Source organism: Myotis davidii, unplaced genomic scaffold, assembly GCF_000327345.1.
Source record: "Myotis davidii unplaced genomic scaffold, ASM32734v1 scaffold181, whole genome shotgun sequence".
In the NCBI taxonomy this organism is placed as follows: domain Eukaryota; kingdom Metazoa; phylum Chordata; class Mammalia; order Chiroptera; family Vespertilionidae; genus Myotis; species Myotis davidii.
Genome location: NW_006291504.1, coordinates 1,646,721 through 1,661,070, shown reverse-complemented (window position 1 = coordinate 1,661,070; position 14,350 = coordinate 1,646,721). Strand labels below are relative to the sequence as shown.

Here is a 14,350-nt window from a genome sequence, read left to right as displayed (position 1 = left end):
GATGTCCCTCAGATAGGTACCTGGGGAGTTCCCTGTGATGTTGGAGAGGGTCTTACCTGATGCTGGTTCACCAGCATCTCCATCACAGGCTGCTCTTCCTTGAGCCTCTTGATTTGGTCTGTAGCAGAAATGTTCTGTGTGGCTCACATTACTTAACACACAATATTAAAAAGATGTCTACTGAAGGGTTTATATTTAGTCAAATGAATTTTTACTGCTTCATTGAGGACATTTAAAGAGGAAACTGGCTCTATTTTTTTTTTTACCCCAAGTGCCTAGTGATATAGAGTATGATGCCATTTCTATCAATTTGTTGCCGTTGTCTTCTTGCCAGCAATTTTACCTACTGATGCTTCTATACCATCAGTGCAAATCTCAGCACAGTGAAACAGGCCAAAAAAAAAACCTTTTTAGTATTAATATGAAAATAATTTAGACCTCATAGACCCCTGAAATGCTTGGAATGTAGGGCAGTGTGGAAGGCTTCCTAAGTCCTTTGGAACAATTGTATATCTGTTATTACAGCCTCCCCGTATTCTAAAAATAGTGTATCCTGATGAAGGTAATTTCAAAATTGAAAAACCAAAACAAAAAACCTCCAGTCCCCCAAACCAAATAACTTCCTGTTCTCTACCCTAAGAAATGCAGGACTCCTGTCCACTTCGTCAGGCTCTGAACAGCCTGCGGTGCAGTAGCCCCACTCAGACGGCCAGCTCTACTCTGGTTTTGCTTCCCGGGATCATCCCCGCATGAACAAACACGTCCACTGTTTACGATTACTCATTTCACAAGGGACATGAAAAAAATGCCTCCATTGAATGATGGACTTTCCACTGTTCAGAGCTTGTTATGTTTACCATCGCGAATTACATGTTGTTCCTGCTTTAAAATATTTGTAGACCTAAACGTGTTTTTCTTTCCCTTGTCCTCAGGATGCAAAAATCGAAGCGGAGGAATTTACTAGACAACTGTATGTTGAGCTCAAGTCTTCACCCCAGCCTCACCTAGTCCCTTTTCTTAAGGTAGAGTTACCTATTTATTACTTTGAAAAAATCCTTGGTATTAGATTACTTTTAATGTAATCTAAAACCCAAATATTTCAGCATGCTATTAACTTAAGGTGAAGGTAACTAGCAATGTAGGAGAGGCCTCTCAGTTTGTAACCTGTAACTCATGTAGCTAGTTCATATTCTTTGGTTTGGAACACACTGGGAAAACCGAAGTACCATCTGAGTCATGAATATAACTTGATTATGTTATTTAATGCTTGTATGTGCAAAATTCTTGACATTTACAAAAGTAGGGTCTTCTGCTCTTTCCAAATGACTCACATTCTCTTAGAAATTAACAGCATAATGCCAAATTTAGGGAAAGGCTTTTTTTTTTTCAATTTCAGAGAGGAAGGGAGAGGGAGAGAGAGAGAAACATCAGTGATGAGAGAGAACCATTGATCGACTGCTTTTTGAGCCTGCAACCCAGGCACGAGCCCTGACCAGGAATTGAACCATGACCCTTTGGTCATAGGTCAGTGCTCAACCACAGAATCATGCCTGCTGGGCTGGAAAGGCTATTTTAAAAAGTTAATTTATTTTGTTAGCATATTCTTCTCTAAGATGTATTGTATTAAACAGAATTTTAATGGAGAACAGTAACTTTGATAATAAGAGCCTGGTTTGGCAGAATAAAAATTGATGTTCAGTATTCAAAAGTTTAAGACTGACATAATCATTTCATTTTCAAAAAGCACTTTTCGTTTGAAATAAATTAAATCTTGGATATATTTTTTTTTAAATATATTTTATTGATTTTTTACAGAGAGGAAGGGAGAGAGATAGAGAGTTAGAAACATCGATGAGAGAGAAACATCGATCAGCTGCCTCCTGCACATCTCCCACCGGGGATGTGCCTGCAACCCAGGTACATGCCCTTGACCGGAATCGAACCTGGGACCTTTCAGTCCGCAAGCCGACGCTCTATCCACTGAGCCAAACCGGTTTTGGCTAAATCTTGGATATTGACAGATATAAATAAGTGATGTCAGATTTCCTCAACTGAAAAGTTGATGTACTTTTGGATCATTTTATGTTGTAAAGATATGAAATACAAAGTGTTTTTATGGTACTAGTCACTGATCTCCTTAGTGGTTGGTGTTTTCCCCTTCCCTGCTTCTAGAAAAGTGTGAGTGCCTTGCGCCAGCTCCTGCCCAGCTCGCAGAGCTTCATCCAGCAGTGTGTTCAGCAGACCCCCGGGGAGGCTGTCGTTGCCACCTGCACCACTCCAGTGACCGCTGTGGTGACAGCAGCCGACTCCTCAGTCCAGGCTGAACGGGCCCTGGTCGTTTCTGGAGCAGCCACACCCACAACGGCGTCCGTGCAAAGTCTGAGTTCCTTTGTTGGCCCAGGGGGAGCAAACGCTGGAGTGGTGACACTTCACTCTGTGGGTCCAGCTGCTGTAGCAGGAGGAGCAACAGCTGGAACTGTCGTGCTTCAGACTCCAAAACCGCTTGTGACCTCTGTGCAGAGCACAGTGGCAGCAGTCTCGCTTCCACTGGAGACGCCGGTGGTCTCCGGAGCTGGGGGGACACTGGCCCTCCCGTCAGTAACTTTCGGAGAACCGTCACCAGCTATTTGTCTTCCGTCTGTGAAAACTGTCGTTACTTCTGCTGGGACCACCTCTGAGAGCCCTGTCATGGGCGCTCCGGTCCAGATCACACTCGCACAGCCGGGACCCGTCCTTTCCCAGCCTGCTGCTCTCCCACAGGCAGTGAGAGTCAAGCAGCTGGTGAGTACCATTTCCTTCCTTCCTGTCTTCCTTACTTTGTAAATTTCAACCATTCAGAAAATTGGCAAGACTGGCACAGTGAGCTCCTGTGTACCCTGGGCCGCGCTGGGCCAGTTGTTAACGTTTTACTGCATTTGCTTTGGGCTCCCTCGCTCTGCTGGCACACTGACTACAAAACGCACACACCCGGGCCCGTCATTTTTTTCTGAACCATTTGAGAGGTGGGAATCATGACATTGCACCTCTACACTGCGTATCCCTTAAGGAGAAGTCTCTCTGTTTTTTGTTTTTTCTAATCCTCACCTGAGGATACTTTTTCCATTGATTTTTAGAGAGAGTGGGGGCGGGGAGAGAAAGAGAGAGACATCGATGTGAGAGAGGCACATTGATTGGTTGCCTCCTGCTCCTCCTGCTCTCTCTCTCTATAAATCTCTTACATATTTTCACTCATTATTTTCCTTTTTTTACAAATGTGCAGAGAATGCTGCACATGCTGCCCCAAGTGTCATGGTCGTTATGATGAGCAATAATGGGGACCCAAGATTGTGCCTCCCATCTCAAATTTGGTGATACATATAACTATCCCATATCATCATGTATTCTATGTGTGTGTGTGTGCGCGTGCGCGTGTGCACACACACACACATGTATTTGAACTGACACCTTTGCCTCCTGCCATTGGCATGAACTTGACCCTGATTGGTCTGTAGGCCAGGCCACGCACAGCACCAGGTGCAGGTTGCCACTGAGGCTCACCTTCCCAAGCTGGTTCTGTGCCAGGTATTACAACCAGCATCGGGTCCCCCCAGGGGTCCCAGACTGCAAGAGAGCACAGGCTGGGCTAAGGGACATAGAGTCTGTTCTCAGAATGATGGAAGTTGAATTATTCCAATTTTGTATTTTTTCTCTAGGGGCATTAGTTCCTATTTGGAGTTTCCTATGAGTTACTTTTATTTAGTGATTGATGCACACTAGATTTTATATTTTATTTACAATAAAAATTAAAATACAGAATAAGTTGTATTCCCAAATTCTGTTCAGAAGTCTGTCTCCTGGCACATTTATATTAGCCAAAAATGAATTTAAAGACTTAAAATAGTTCATTGTCAGTAGCTGGCTCAAATACATGGTGACTATTTTTCTTCTTTGAGGTAGGGGAAAAAAAAGGAACTTCTGCTATTGTACTTTTTTCCTTCTTTGAAGCTAAAAATAAGGCCCTGCTATTATTACCTTAACTTTGCTTTCTTTGTCCCCAACACTCACCCTTTGGATTTCTTGAACTGTTTATTTTGTAGGATGCCTTTAGCATTGTCATTTTGCAGGTATTTTTTAAAAACCGGCCCATTAAAAGTCTATCTTTTGGAGATGTACTAGTATTTTGAAATACTTATCTTATATAATAAAAGCCTAACATGCTAACTGTCTGGTCGACTGTCGGCCGTTCAACCAATTAAAGCATCAAAGTGTAATATGCTAATGATATGCTAAGGCTGCTCAACCACTTGCTATGATGTGCACTGACCACCAGGGTGCAGACGCTCCGACTGGTAGGTTAGGTTGCTGCTAGGGTCCGGCCAATTGGGACTGAGCAAGATGGGCCAGACACAGTCTGGAGCCCTCCCGTGTTCCCTCCCCTGCATCTCTCCCCTGCCCCTCATGCACCAGTGGGGTCCCTCGGCCTGGCCTGTGCTCTCTCGCAATCCGGGACACCTTGGGGGATGTCGGAGAGCTGGTTTCCACCCACTCCCGCAGGCCAGGCTGAGGAACCCCCCACTAGTGCACGAATTCATGCACTGGGCCTCTAGTAGATAGATAAACAATTATATCTGGGGGTGCTTTAAAATAATTGGGGATGGTAGCGAAGTGGGTGGAGATATACAGGAAACAGTGCTGGTAAAGAATTAATCATCGTTGAAGCTGGGTAATAATGGCATAGGTCAGTGGTCGGCAAACTCATTAGTCAACAGAGCCAAATACCAACAGTACTTCTTCAAAATAGACTCGCCCAGGCTGAAAACCAACTTCTGCGCATGGGCCACGAAGTTTCAATCGCACTGTACGTGCGCCCGCACGTGGTATTTTGTGGAAGAGCCACACTCAAGGGGTCAAAGAGCCGCATGTGGCTCGCAAGCCGCAGTTTGCTGACCACGGGCATAGGTGGTTTCATCTTATTTCTTCTGCCTTCGTATATATTTGAAATTTTCCATGATAAAAGTTAAAAAATGAAAATATGGCACATACGGAGGTTTAAATTGGGCAAAATGTAATGTAAATTTGAGCTCCACTCTAAGAAGCGATGTAATGTGTGAGATCGTCATGTTTTTCAGTTTTGAACAAGATAATTTTGCCACATACAGATTTAGATTTAAGGAGGCATTCTTGTTATGCTATGATCAGGTATATTTACCGCTGGGTGAGCACAGTTGGCTATTCTCTTGTTATAACTGGAGCGGGTTTGCTTGAATGACTATAATGACGGTTCTCATTGTTTCAGGTAGTCCAGCAGCCTTCAGGGTGCATTTCCAGACAAGTGGGTACACTCCCCCCTTCCTCAGCACTGACCCTTCAGAAGAAGATGCCAGTGAGCACTGCAGCAACTTCCGGTCAGCCACCTCCAGTCTGACTCTGACCCATCACACTGGGTTTGAAACAGCATGGGTTTTGTACTCTCTTCTAATGTTCTATTTATGAAGAGACGAGAGATGTGGTCTTTTATGTTGGGACCGGAGAGAGAAGACTGAAAGATAACTGTGGTACATCTTTGTACCTACAGAGCCACTTTCTAAGGGGATATGTTGTTTTAGAGTAAAAGAAGCAACTATTCACAGTATTTGTAATCAGATACATCAGTCCAGTAGTAAATAAGTACTTTTTTAAAAATATATATTTTATTGATTTTTTACAGAGAGGAAGGGAGAGGGATAGAGTGTTGGAAACATCGATGAGAGAGAAACATCGATCAGCTGCCTCTTGTACACCCCCTCTTGGGCATGTGCCCACAAACAAGGTACATGCCCTTGACCGGAATCGAACCCGGGACCCTTCAGTCTGCAGGCCAATGCTCTATCCACTGAGCCAAACCGGTCAGGGCAGTACTCTTTTGACTTAGAAAATTTTTTGTAGCCTTTTCATTTTAAAATGTGCTTCTTTCTTTCTTTGTCAATTAGTCTTGCACATAAAATTTAGAGGTTTTATTTTTTAAAATCTACCATAGAAATGATATATCATTAACATGTTTCTGTCACTTTTTCTGCATACTATTTTTATAGTGCTGGTAATTCTGTAGATAATTTGAAGGCTGGAGATCTTGATTTTAGTGAATGATTCTGCGTGCAGGCAATAAATTCATTGCCATGTTTGAATTTAAACATATTTTAGGGCAGTTTGAGGTTTTCTTTGATTATTCTTTATTAAAAGCTGTTCTGAATTTTTCATCATGTAGTGTGATTGCCTACTTAAAAGCATACTTTTTTTTCTTTGTTTTTGTAGCTTCCATTCTAAAGCAAACTACCCTGCCAGGAAATAAAATTCTGCCTCTTCAAGTATCTTCGATTCGGAAAGATAAAATAAAGGAGAATGGAGCGACGTCCTTGAGGTAAAGAAAATAAATAGTTAAAACTTGATTTGGATTAAGGAAGTAACTTTTTAAAAAAAGAAAGATGACAGATAATACTTTTAATAATAAATATATTTATGCATTTAAAAAAATGGAACAGAACTTTGAGTATAATTTATAAACAATAAAGTCCTGACACCTTTTCGACAATGTCTGTGCATGCGACACTGGAAAGCACAGATTTTAAGTGTACATCTTAATGAGTTTTGACAAACATATATACTGGGGTAATCATAATTCAGATCAAGATGCAGAACATCTCCATCGCTTTTATGCTCCTTTAAAATCAATATCCCAATCCCTGCCTCCTACAGCCACTATTTTTATATCTATCACCATGGGTCATTTTTGTCTATTCTTAAACTTCACATCAATGAAAAATTACATTATCTGCTCTTTTGCATCTGAATTTTTTTATGCAGTATGTTTTTGAAGTTCATATCCCATGTCATTATGAATATTAGAAAATTGTTCTTTGCATTGGGGAGAAGTATTTGTTGTATGAATAAATCCTTTTTCTTGTTAATGAACATTGGGTTGTTTTCAGTTTTTAACAATTATATATGAAGCCACTATTAATGTTTACGTACAGATTTTTGTATGAACATAGTTTCTCATTTCTCTCTAGTAAATATGTGGGAGTATGATGGCTGGGTCATTACATACATGTTTATTTGACTACAGAAGGTCCTGGATTTCTGGATTTACTACAATTCAACTTCATGATTTTTTGACTTTATAGTGGCTTGAAAACTATATGCATTCACTAGAAACAGTACTTCGAATCTTGAATTGCTACTATTTCCTGGGCTAGCAAAGTGCTTTACGACTCTCGCAGGGTGCGGGGCAGCAGCAGCGAGGTGATTTCGCCCAGCTGCAGGCTACTGTAAGCGTTCCGAGCGTGTAAGGTGCTGAGGCCAAGCTGGTAGGTTCAATAGTTTCGCTGTTTTAAATGCATTTACGACTTAAAATATATTCAAATTCCTGGGGCTTAAGTCCAGGAGCACCTGTACTTAAACTATCAAACTGTTTACCACAGGGACCATCCCATTTATATTCCCACCAGCAATAATGAGAGGCCAGTCGCTCTCCAAGTCAGATTATTTTAGGTTATTTATGTAGAGCAGTGGTTCTCAACCTTGGCTGCACATTAGAGTCACCTGGGAATCTTTTTAAAATCCTGATTTCTGGGCCTCCTCCTCCGGAAATTGTTTCTTTGTTACTAATGTTGTGTTGTGGCCCTACCCCATAACAAAGACAGAATTTCCAGAGGATGAGGCCCAGAAATCAGGACAGGGAGAGAGAAACATCAGTGATAGGAAGGAATCATTGATTGGCTGCCTCCTGCACGCCCCCTACTGGGGAATCCAGTCTGCAACCCGGGCATGTGCCCTTGGCCGGAATCAAACCTGGAGCCTTTCATTCCGAGGCTGACGCATAGGAAGGAATCATTGATTGGCTGCCTCCTGCACGCCCCCTACTGGGGAATCCAGTCTGCAACCCGGGCATGTGCCCTTGGCCGGAATCAAACCTGGAGCCTTTCATTCCGCAGGCCGACGCTCTATCCATTGAGCTAAACCGGCTAGGGCAGGAGTGGGCAAACTTTTTGACTCAGGGGCCACAATGGGTTCTTAAACTGGACTCAGAAGAAGCAGCTCCGGCCGTGTTTCCCGATGTTGCCCTGTTAGCACTGCTGCTGGTGAAGGAGCGGAAGGGAGAGCAAGAGAACCCTCCGCTCTTGCGCTCCGCCGCTGGATAGAACAGCCGAACATCCGGCCCGCGGGCCGTAGTTTGCCCACGGCTGGGCTAGGGCATTACCCTGCTTTAAACTACAGGGATAGAGCAACACCTTTGGAACTCCAGTGACTTCAAACATTGGATGATCGAGTATTCAGTATTAAAAACTATTATGAAATGGTTAAAAATAAAATGTGGAATCACAAAAATGAGCAAGTAATAATTACCTATTAAGAAATGAATACAAACATTTGAAAAAGAGCCAAATAAGACCTTGAGAAGTGAAAAATGGAATTGTTGAATCTAAAACCTTATTGGCTAGTAAATTGGATGAACCCTCAGGGCCCGAGTCCAGTTTGCTTTACTGCAGGGAGGACTGATGGCCGTTTCTTACAGCAAACGGGGGTGACTGTTGATTGGGACCACGTGAGCCTTTTTCTAGGGAACCTGACTTAAACAGTTTCTCCGCTGCAACAGGCCCAGGAGCTGGGGCTGCCTCAGGCATGCGCTCGGAGGCAGTTCTGCCTTCATAGCGTGCTCATTGCTTATTTTTACTGACACCTTTTCGGCAACGTCTGTGCACGCAACGCTGGAATGAAAATGTCTTATGCTGGTCTAGTTGTAATGTGTAATTTCTCCTTCGTAAATCTAGTCACTTACTGCCTGAGGCAGAAGTGTCACCATTCGTATTTTCATTGGGAAATTTCCAGCTTATTGCTTTTGCTGCGTTCTTTTTGTTTTTTAGATTCATATACTTTTGTGAGTGTGTAATTATTTGTTGTACATGTAAATATTTACTCTTTGGCTTAACTTGTCGCTGTTTTTCGTGTCTTTTGTTATACGAAGGTTTTGTCACAATATTGGATTCCTCTATGGCTTTTGAATTTGCTCTATTCTAAGAAATCCATCCCTATCCACAGCTCATAGTGATGTGATCCTATATCTTTTTCAAGATATCTGTACACACACACACACCTCACATATGCACACATACCCTTTTATCTTAAGTAATTCTTGATTTTTATCTTTGTAAATGCCTCATGCTACAAATTCTTTGACTCAGTCATTTGCCATTTTGCAGCTTATGTTCTGAAATGTAAACTATAGAATTTCATTTTAGTTCTATGTTTTTGTTTTATGTCTATGTTAATATTTTTGCATTTTCAATTATTACCACTTCAGTATGTGTTTTTATATCTGATAGAGCATGTTTTTTCGCTTTTATCCCTTCTTAAAGATACCTTGATTTTCCTTGTTATTTTTCTATTGCACATGAATTTTAGAAACATGACAGTTCTATGAAAACTTTGTATTGAGATGATGTGATTACATTGATTTGGGAGAGAATTGGCTATTTTATGAATTCTAATTATAAATGTTAGACTCCAGTGAAGTTGTAGATAACAGAAAAACTAAAAAGCAGTGGCATAAGCAGGACAGAAGATAGTCTCTCAGTCGGGTAGGCGGAGGTAGGGAGACCGTTGTGTGTGTAATGGCCCGGGATCCTAGTTTGCATTCGCTCTGTTCTTCAGCATACTAGTTGTGTCCGCACACATGTCAGACGTGATAGGCCCTGGACTCTGTCTCCCGTCTTCATGTGGCCTGGGCCTTCGTAGTACAGTTTTAACGCTGATATCTTTGCTTTTTGCACTGAGCTACAGTTTTCCATTAAATAATGCTTTCCAGTAATTTGAGTCATGTGGTTGTATACACAGCTTAGAGCAGTGATGGTGAACCTATGACACGTGTGTCAGAGCTTACATGCGAACTCATTTTTTTGGTTGATTTTTCTTTGTTAAATGGCATTTAAATATATAAAATAAATATCAAAAATATAAGTCTTTGTTTTACTATGGTTGCAAATATCAAAAAATTTCTATATGTGACATGGCACCAGAGTTAAGTTAGGGTTTTTCAAAATGCTGACACGCCGAGCTCAAAAGGTTCGCCATCACTGGCTTAGAGTGATGTCTTTTTTTTTAAGTTGGCTTCCTTGGATATGTAACATCAATATCACTTCAGTTATTGTTGAAATGTTGACTCTTGTTAGTAAGAAGGAAGTATTCTTGTGGCATTAACTCTTGTCTGGACTTAACTGGATGAGGTGTAATAACAGTGATATCTACCTACATTTTCAAAACTACTTGCTTAATTGAAAATGTTTTGGTTTTATGATTTTTCCGCTTAGAAAATCCTATTTTCTATTCTGCTCAGTATACCCGAATGAGTAGTGGTAGCACTATCCTTCTTAAACACCTGAGGGTGCCAGAGATTCATGTTTCACTCACTACTTCAGAATTCGAAGTGACAAACATACTTCCTCTGCATGTTTGTATAGTGAGGCCCGTTTCAACTGACTGGCTATTTGATGATAACTAGGAATTATTGTTGATTTTTGGAAAATGTGATAATGCTTTATGGTTAAGTATTTTTAGAGTCTTTATATTTTAGAGAAAAGTAATAAGATGCTTGTGGATGAATAATGCATATGTATTACTTCTGTTAGTGGAGGTCTTTGAACAGTTAGGAGTTTAATGTGATTTTTGAAACTTTTCTTTAAAAGCTACTTTGAGAAAATAATATAGGATGGTTACATGTTATTTGCATAGATAGTATTACTCCAACTTTAATGTCCATTTTTTCATATTGCAGGAATCAGATTCTCCAGTGTAGACTAACCATATGTTCTACCTTGCTTCAAATGTAATTCATTGTTTTGCTGTTGTATGATTAATAGTGTGTTTTAACCATTTGGTTTCAGAATAGCTAGTCAAGAAAGCCTCTTCTCCAGGGTCTGATGTAGGTACAGACTTTTGAGGACTGAGTCATTTCTGCTGCCCTGCAGTGGACAGGGGAGTGCACTGGGGAACGTGGGGGGCTTTTAATCATCTTGGGTGAAAACAAGTCTGTCTTTCCTTATGTAGAGGATTTGTGGATAAGGTAGTGTAAATTCCAATTCCTCTTGATGCATCTCCTTTACTAAACCAAGAGCAGGGGAGATGGGCGCTAGAAGACAAAGTTGCTTCTGGTTTATTTTTCTGATGGTATATGTACACAGTGGATAGAGTTACCAATTAATTTGAAAGGCTTATGGGGAAGGACACCATTCTTCAATTCTCTTGCTCGGGGGAATTGAGTAAAGTGTCTTTTGAGGTCTCTTAGACCATTCATACATATAAACATCACCACTGCCTCTACCTCAAAGCTGGGTCTTCCTCTTTCCTATTAGGGATGAAGATGACATCAACGATGTGACTTTCATGGCCGGGGTCAACCTCAATGAGGAAAATGCCCGCATCTTAGCAACGAACTCTGAACTGGTTGGCACTCTCATTCAGTCGTGTGAAGATGAGCCATTTCTCTTCATTGGCGCTCTGCAGAGGAGAATTTTAGACATTGGTAAGTGCCTGCTTACGATGTTGACCTGATAGGACTGCTTGTTCCAGGGACAGTGATACCAGGAAATGACCTTGGTTGGTCTTCCTGGAACTCTGAGTCTTACATAGATTTCATGAGTGCTATAAAAAGAAGTATTTTATCTTAAAAATAGAAGCTAATATTTAATCATATTTCTTAATATTTTTATATAAATATCTGTATACTAGAGGCCCGATGCATGAAATTTGTGCAAGAGTAGGCCCTCGCAGCCCCAGCTTCATCCGGAAGGTTGTCCGAACAGCAGAAGGCTCTTCAGTCGATTTGCATATTACGCTTTTATAGATATAGAAACCTAAGCAACTGGCCAACCATCTGGTAACTATGACACACGCTGACCACCAGGGGGCAGGCGTTCAACGCAGGAGTGGAAACTGCAGGCATGGAAACATGAAACAGACTAATGAATCTCAGAGGGAATGGGGGAGGGCGGGAAGAGATTAACCAAAGATCTATGCATGCTAGAGGCCCGGTGCACGGTGGAGTCCCCCGGTGCCCTGCAGGGATCGTGCCAAAACTGTCTCTGCGACATCCCCTGAAGAGCTCGGGGTTGTGAGAGGGCGCAGGCCAGGCCGAAGGACCCCACCGCCACGAATCCGTGCACCAGGCCTCTAGTGTGTATACAATATACTTCTTTCTGTCCTTCTTCCTTCATTGGTCTTCAGGCCTATATGCGTACACATGTACACTTAGGCTACAAGTTTGTGTTTATAAAAGAAATAGCTATTGAGAGTGATTCCCCCTTTTCTTATCTTCAGCCCTGAAATGCAAACCCTCTCTTGCTTTGAAAGAACTTATTTAGAATTTTAGGGTTCTTTCTAGGCCCAGTAGGTTGTTAGGTGGCTACATTATGTGAAAGGAAATTAAAGAGAACGTAGCTTTTTTTTCTGGAGTGAAAAAGCTTTTCTGTTGTTTAATAACAAACTTGCGTTCATGTGAAAGGCTGCAGTCTCCCCAGATTAACTGGGAAAAAAGACAGACTGGCGAGGTATTGTGCAATGACGTACCTGTTCCTTGCGTGCTGACCCGGGGCTTGCTGGAGCGCAGGTCTCCTTCACCCGCGTCGAATTTGGGGCCAATACCAGTGCCTTTGAGCAGGGATCTTCCCATTTTATATTGAAGGTCGAACAGAAATAGGAAGGTTTCTGATTTTTATATCCCCTCGGCATATTTAAGGACTACAAAGGGCATCACTCTCACATATTTTACTTTACAAAATACTCAATAAAGAAATGTTTGAGCGCCAACTCTATGCTATCACTACTTTTTTATCTCTGATTTAAGTTGAGTACATATCACCTTCCTTTCATCATGCAAAGCTAGCATTTGCAAGTAGTCCGAAGGATAGGAGTTCAGAAGAGTTGACTGTTTGTTTTCTGTTCGCTTGTGTGTTGTTTGACTTCTCTCCCTCTCTCTCTCCAAGTTTCCTTCTGTCCATATGCATTCTGTACTGCACAGGAGCCAGCTCTTTAATTTTGGAACAAGCCCAAGCACTTTAATTTTCTGTGACAGCTTGGGAAATTTCCTGGTACTTGAACTCCTGGTATTTGTAGCCATATAATTATCTGAAGCTTTGGTAGCATGTAAGTAGGTAATTTTGTCAGTTCCTTGCCCCTCTTACATATTGTATTTCTAGCTTGATTTGAACATTGATTATATGGTAGGAAAATTTTTAGCACTGGAAGAGCCTTTTTTAATCCTTTTGGACAGGGATGGGCGATTGTTTTTTGCAAGGGCCAGATAATAAATATTTGCCACTTTGTGAGCCGTGTGGTCTGTGTCCCAGCTGCTCCCCTCTACTGTTATTACACAAGCAGCTTACACAGTGTGTAAGCAATAGGCACAATTGTATTCCCATCATATTGTGTAAGCAGACTAAATAGAGACCACATTCAGTTCTAGCCTCTGTTTTCAAGGAAAATTCTGGGGACAACTATTGGTATTTTCAGTTCTTGATGAAACACAAACCTGTCATTTAACAGGATGAGAAATTGCAAAACTTCTTACTTCTGAATTTTCCTAATCTTGAAAAAAATTGACCATAGAGTGAATGGAGTTATGTTATTTTTGGGAATGTTTTCCATTTCTAGTAAAATTCCCTTTTTACTGAACAGGTTAAAAACTCTAAGATCATTCCTTAGTAACAGAAAATATAAATTTACCCCTAAAATTTTGGAAGAAGATTTTTCTACTTAAATATGTTAGAGTAAGCATGCCAGTGTTTTCTCTGCTTGGTGTTTACGTAAACTAACTCGCACAGACCTCTGTAAATCACCTAGCAAGCTTGCAAACACCAACTAGATCTCCTAATCAGTTATGTGGACTTTAACAAAGTGTTTTATTTCACAGTGGGGATTTTTCTTACAGTATTAACTTTGTCATTTTTAAAATAGGTTTAGTGAAGATATTTAAACATTTGATTGTTCATGAAATCCTGATATTGTTTACAAATCCAGCCCTGTTTATTTTTAATATTTGAAAAGTGTATCTTTCCATAGGATGATGCCGGGAGCCGGTCCATCCTTGCTGTTTCAAGGGACCTGGCATATGTGGCATACTGTTCTTAATATGTTTGCTCACCTTCTTGGCACTATGTGTTTTAACCAAGGTCACCTCTCCAAGAAAGGTTGTTTCCCCAGGTAGAGATTTTCCCCTGAAGTTAGGGAGGGAATAAAACCTCTTCACTAAGTGCCAGGCGGGTAATTAATCACTTTAACTACGAACAATCATGCTTAAGCTACATAATCTTTACTCCCTGGAATGCAAAAAATCACTTGAAGT

The 14,350-nt window shown here is 41.2% G+C and overlaps 1 protein-coding gene across 1 annotated transcript in view; it reads left to right on the top strand.

The window, feature by feature from the left end:
- The window catches only part of TAF4B (TATA-box binding protein associated factor 4b), a 70,719-nt gene that overhangs the window by 6,364 nt on the left and 50,005 nt on the right, over nt 1-14,350 (top strand). The window contains exons 5-9 of the mRNA XM_015564679.1: nt 933-1,022; nt 2,173-2,781; nt 5,276-5,384; nt 6,271-6,376; nt 11,364-11,533. Coding sequence (XP_015420165.1) covers nt 933-1,022; nt 2,173-2,781; nt 5,276-5,384; nt 6,271-6,376; nt 11,364-11,533 — 1,084 coding nt within the window. The remainder of the gene's footprint in view (nt 1-932; nt 1,023-2,172; nt 2,782-5,275; nt 5,385-6,270; nt 6,377-11,363; nt 11,534-14,350) is intronic.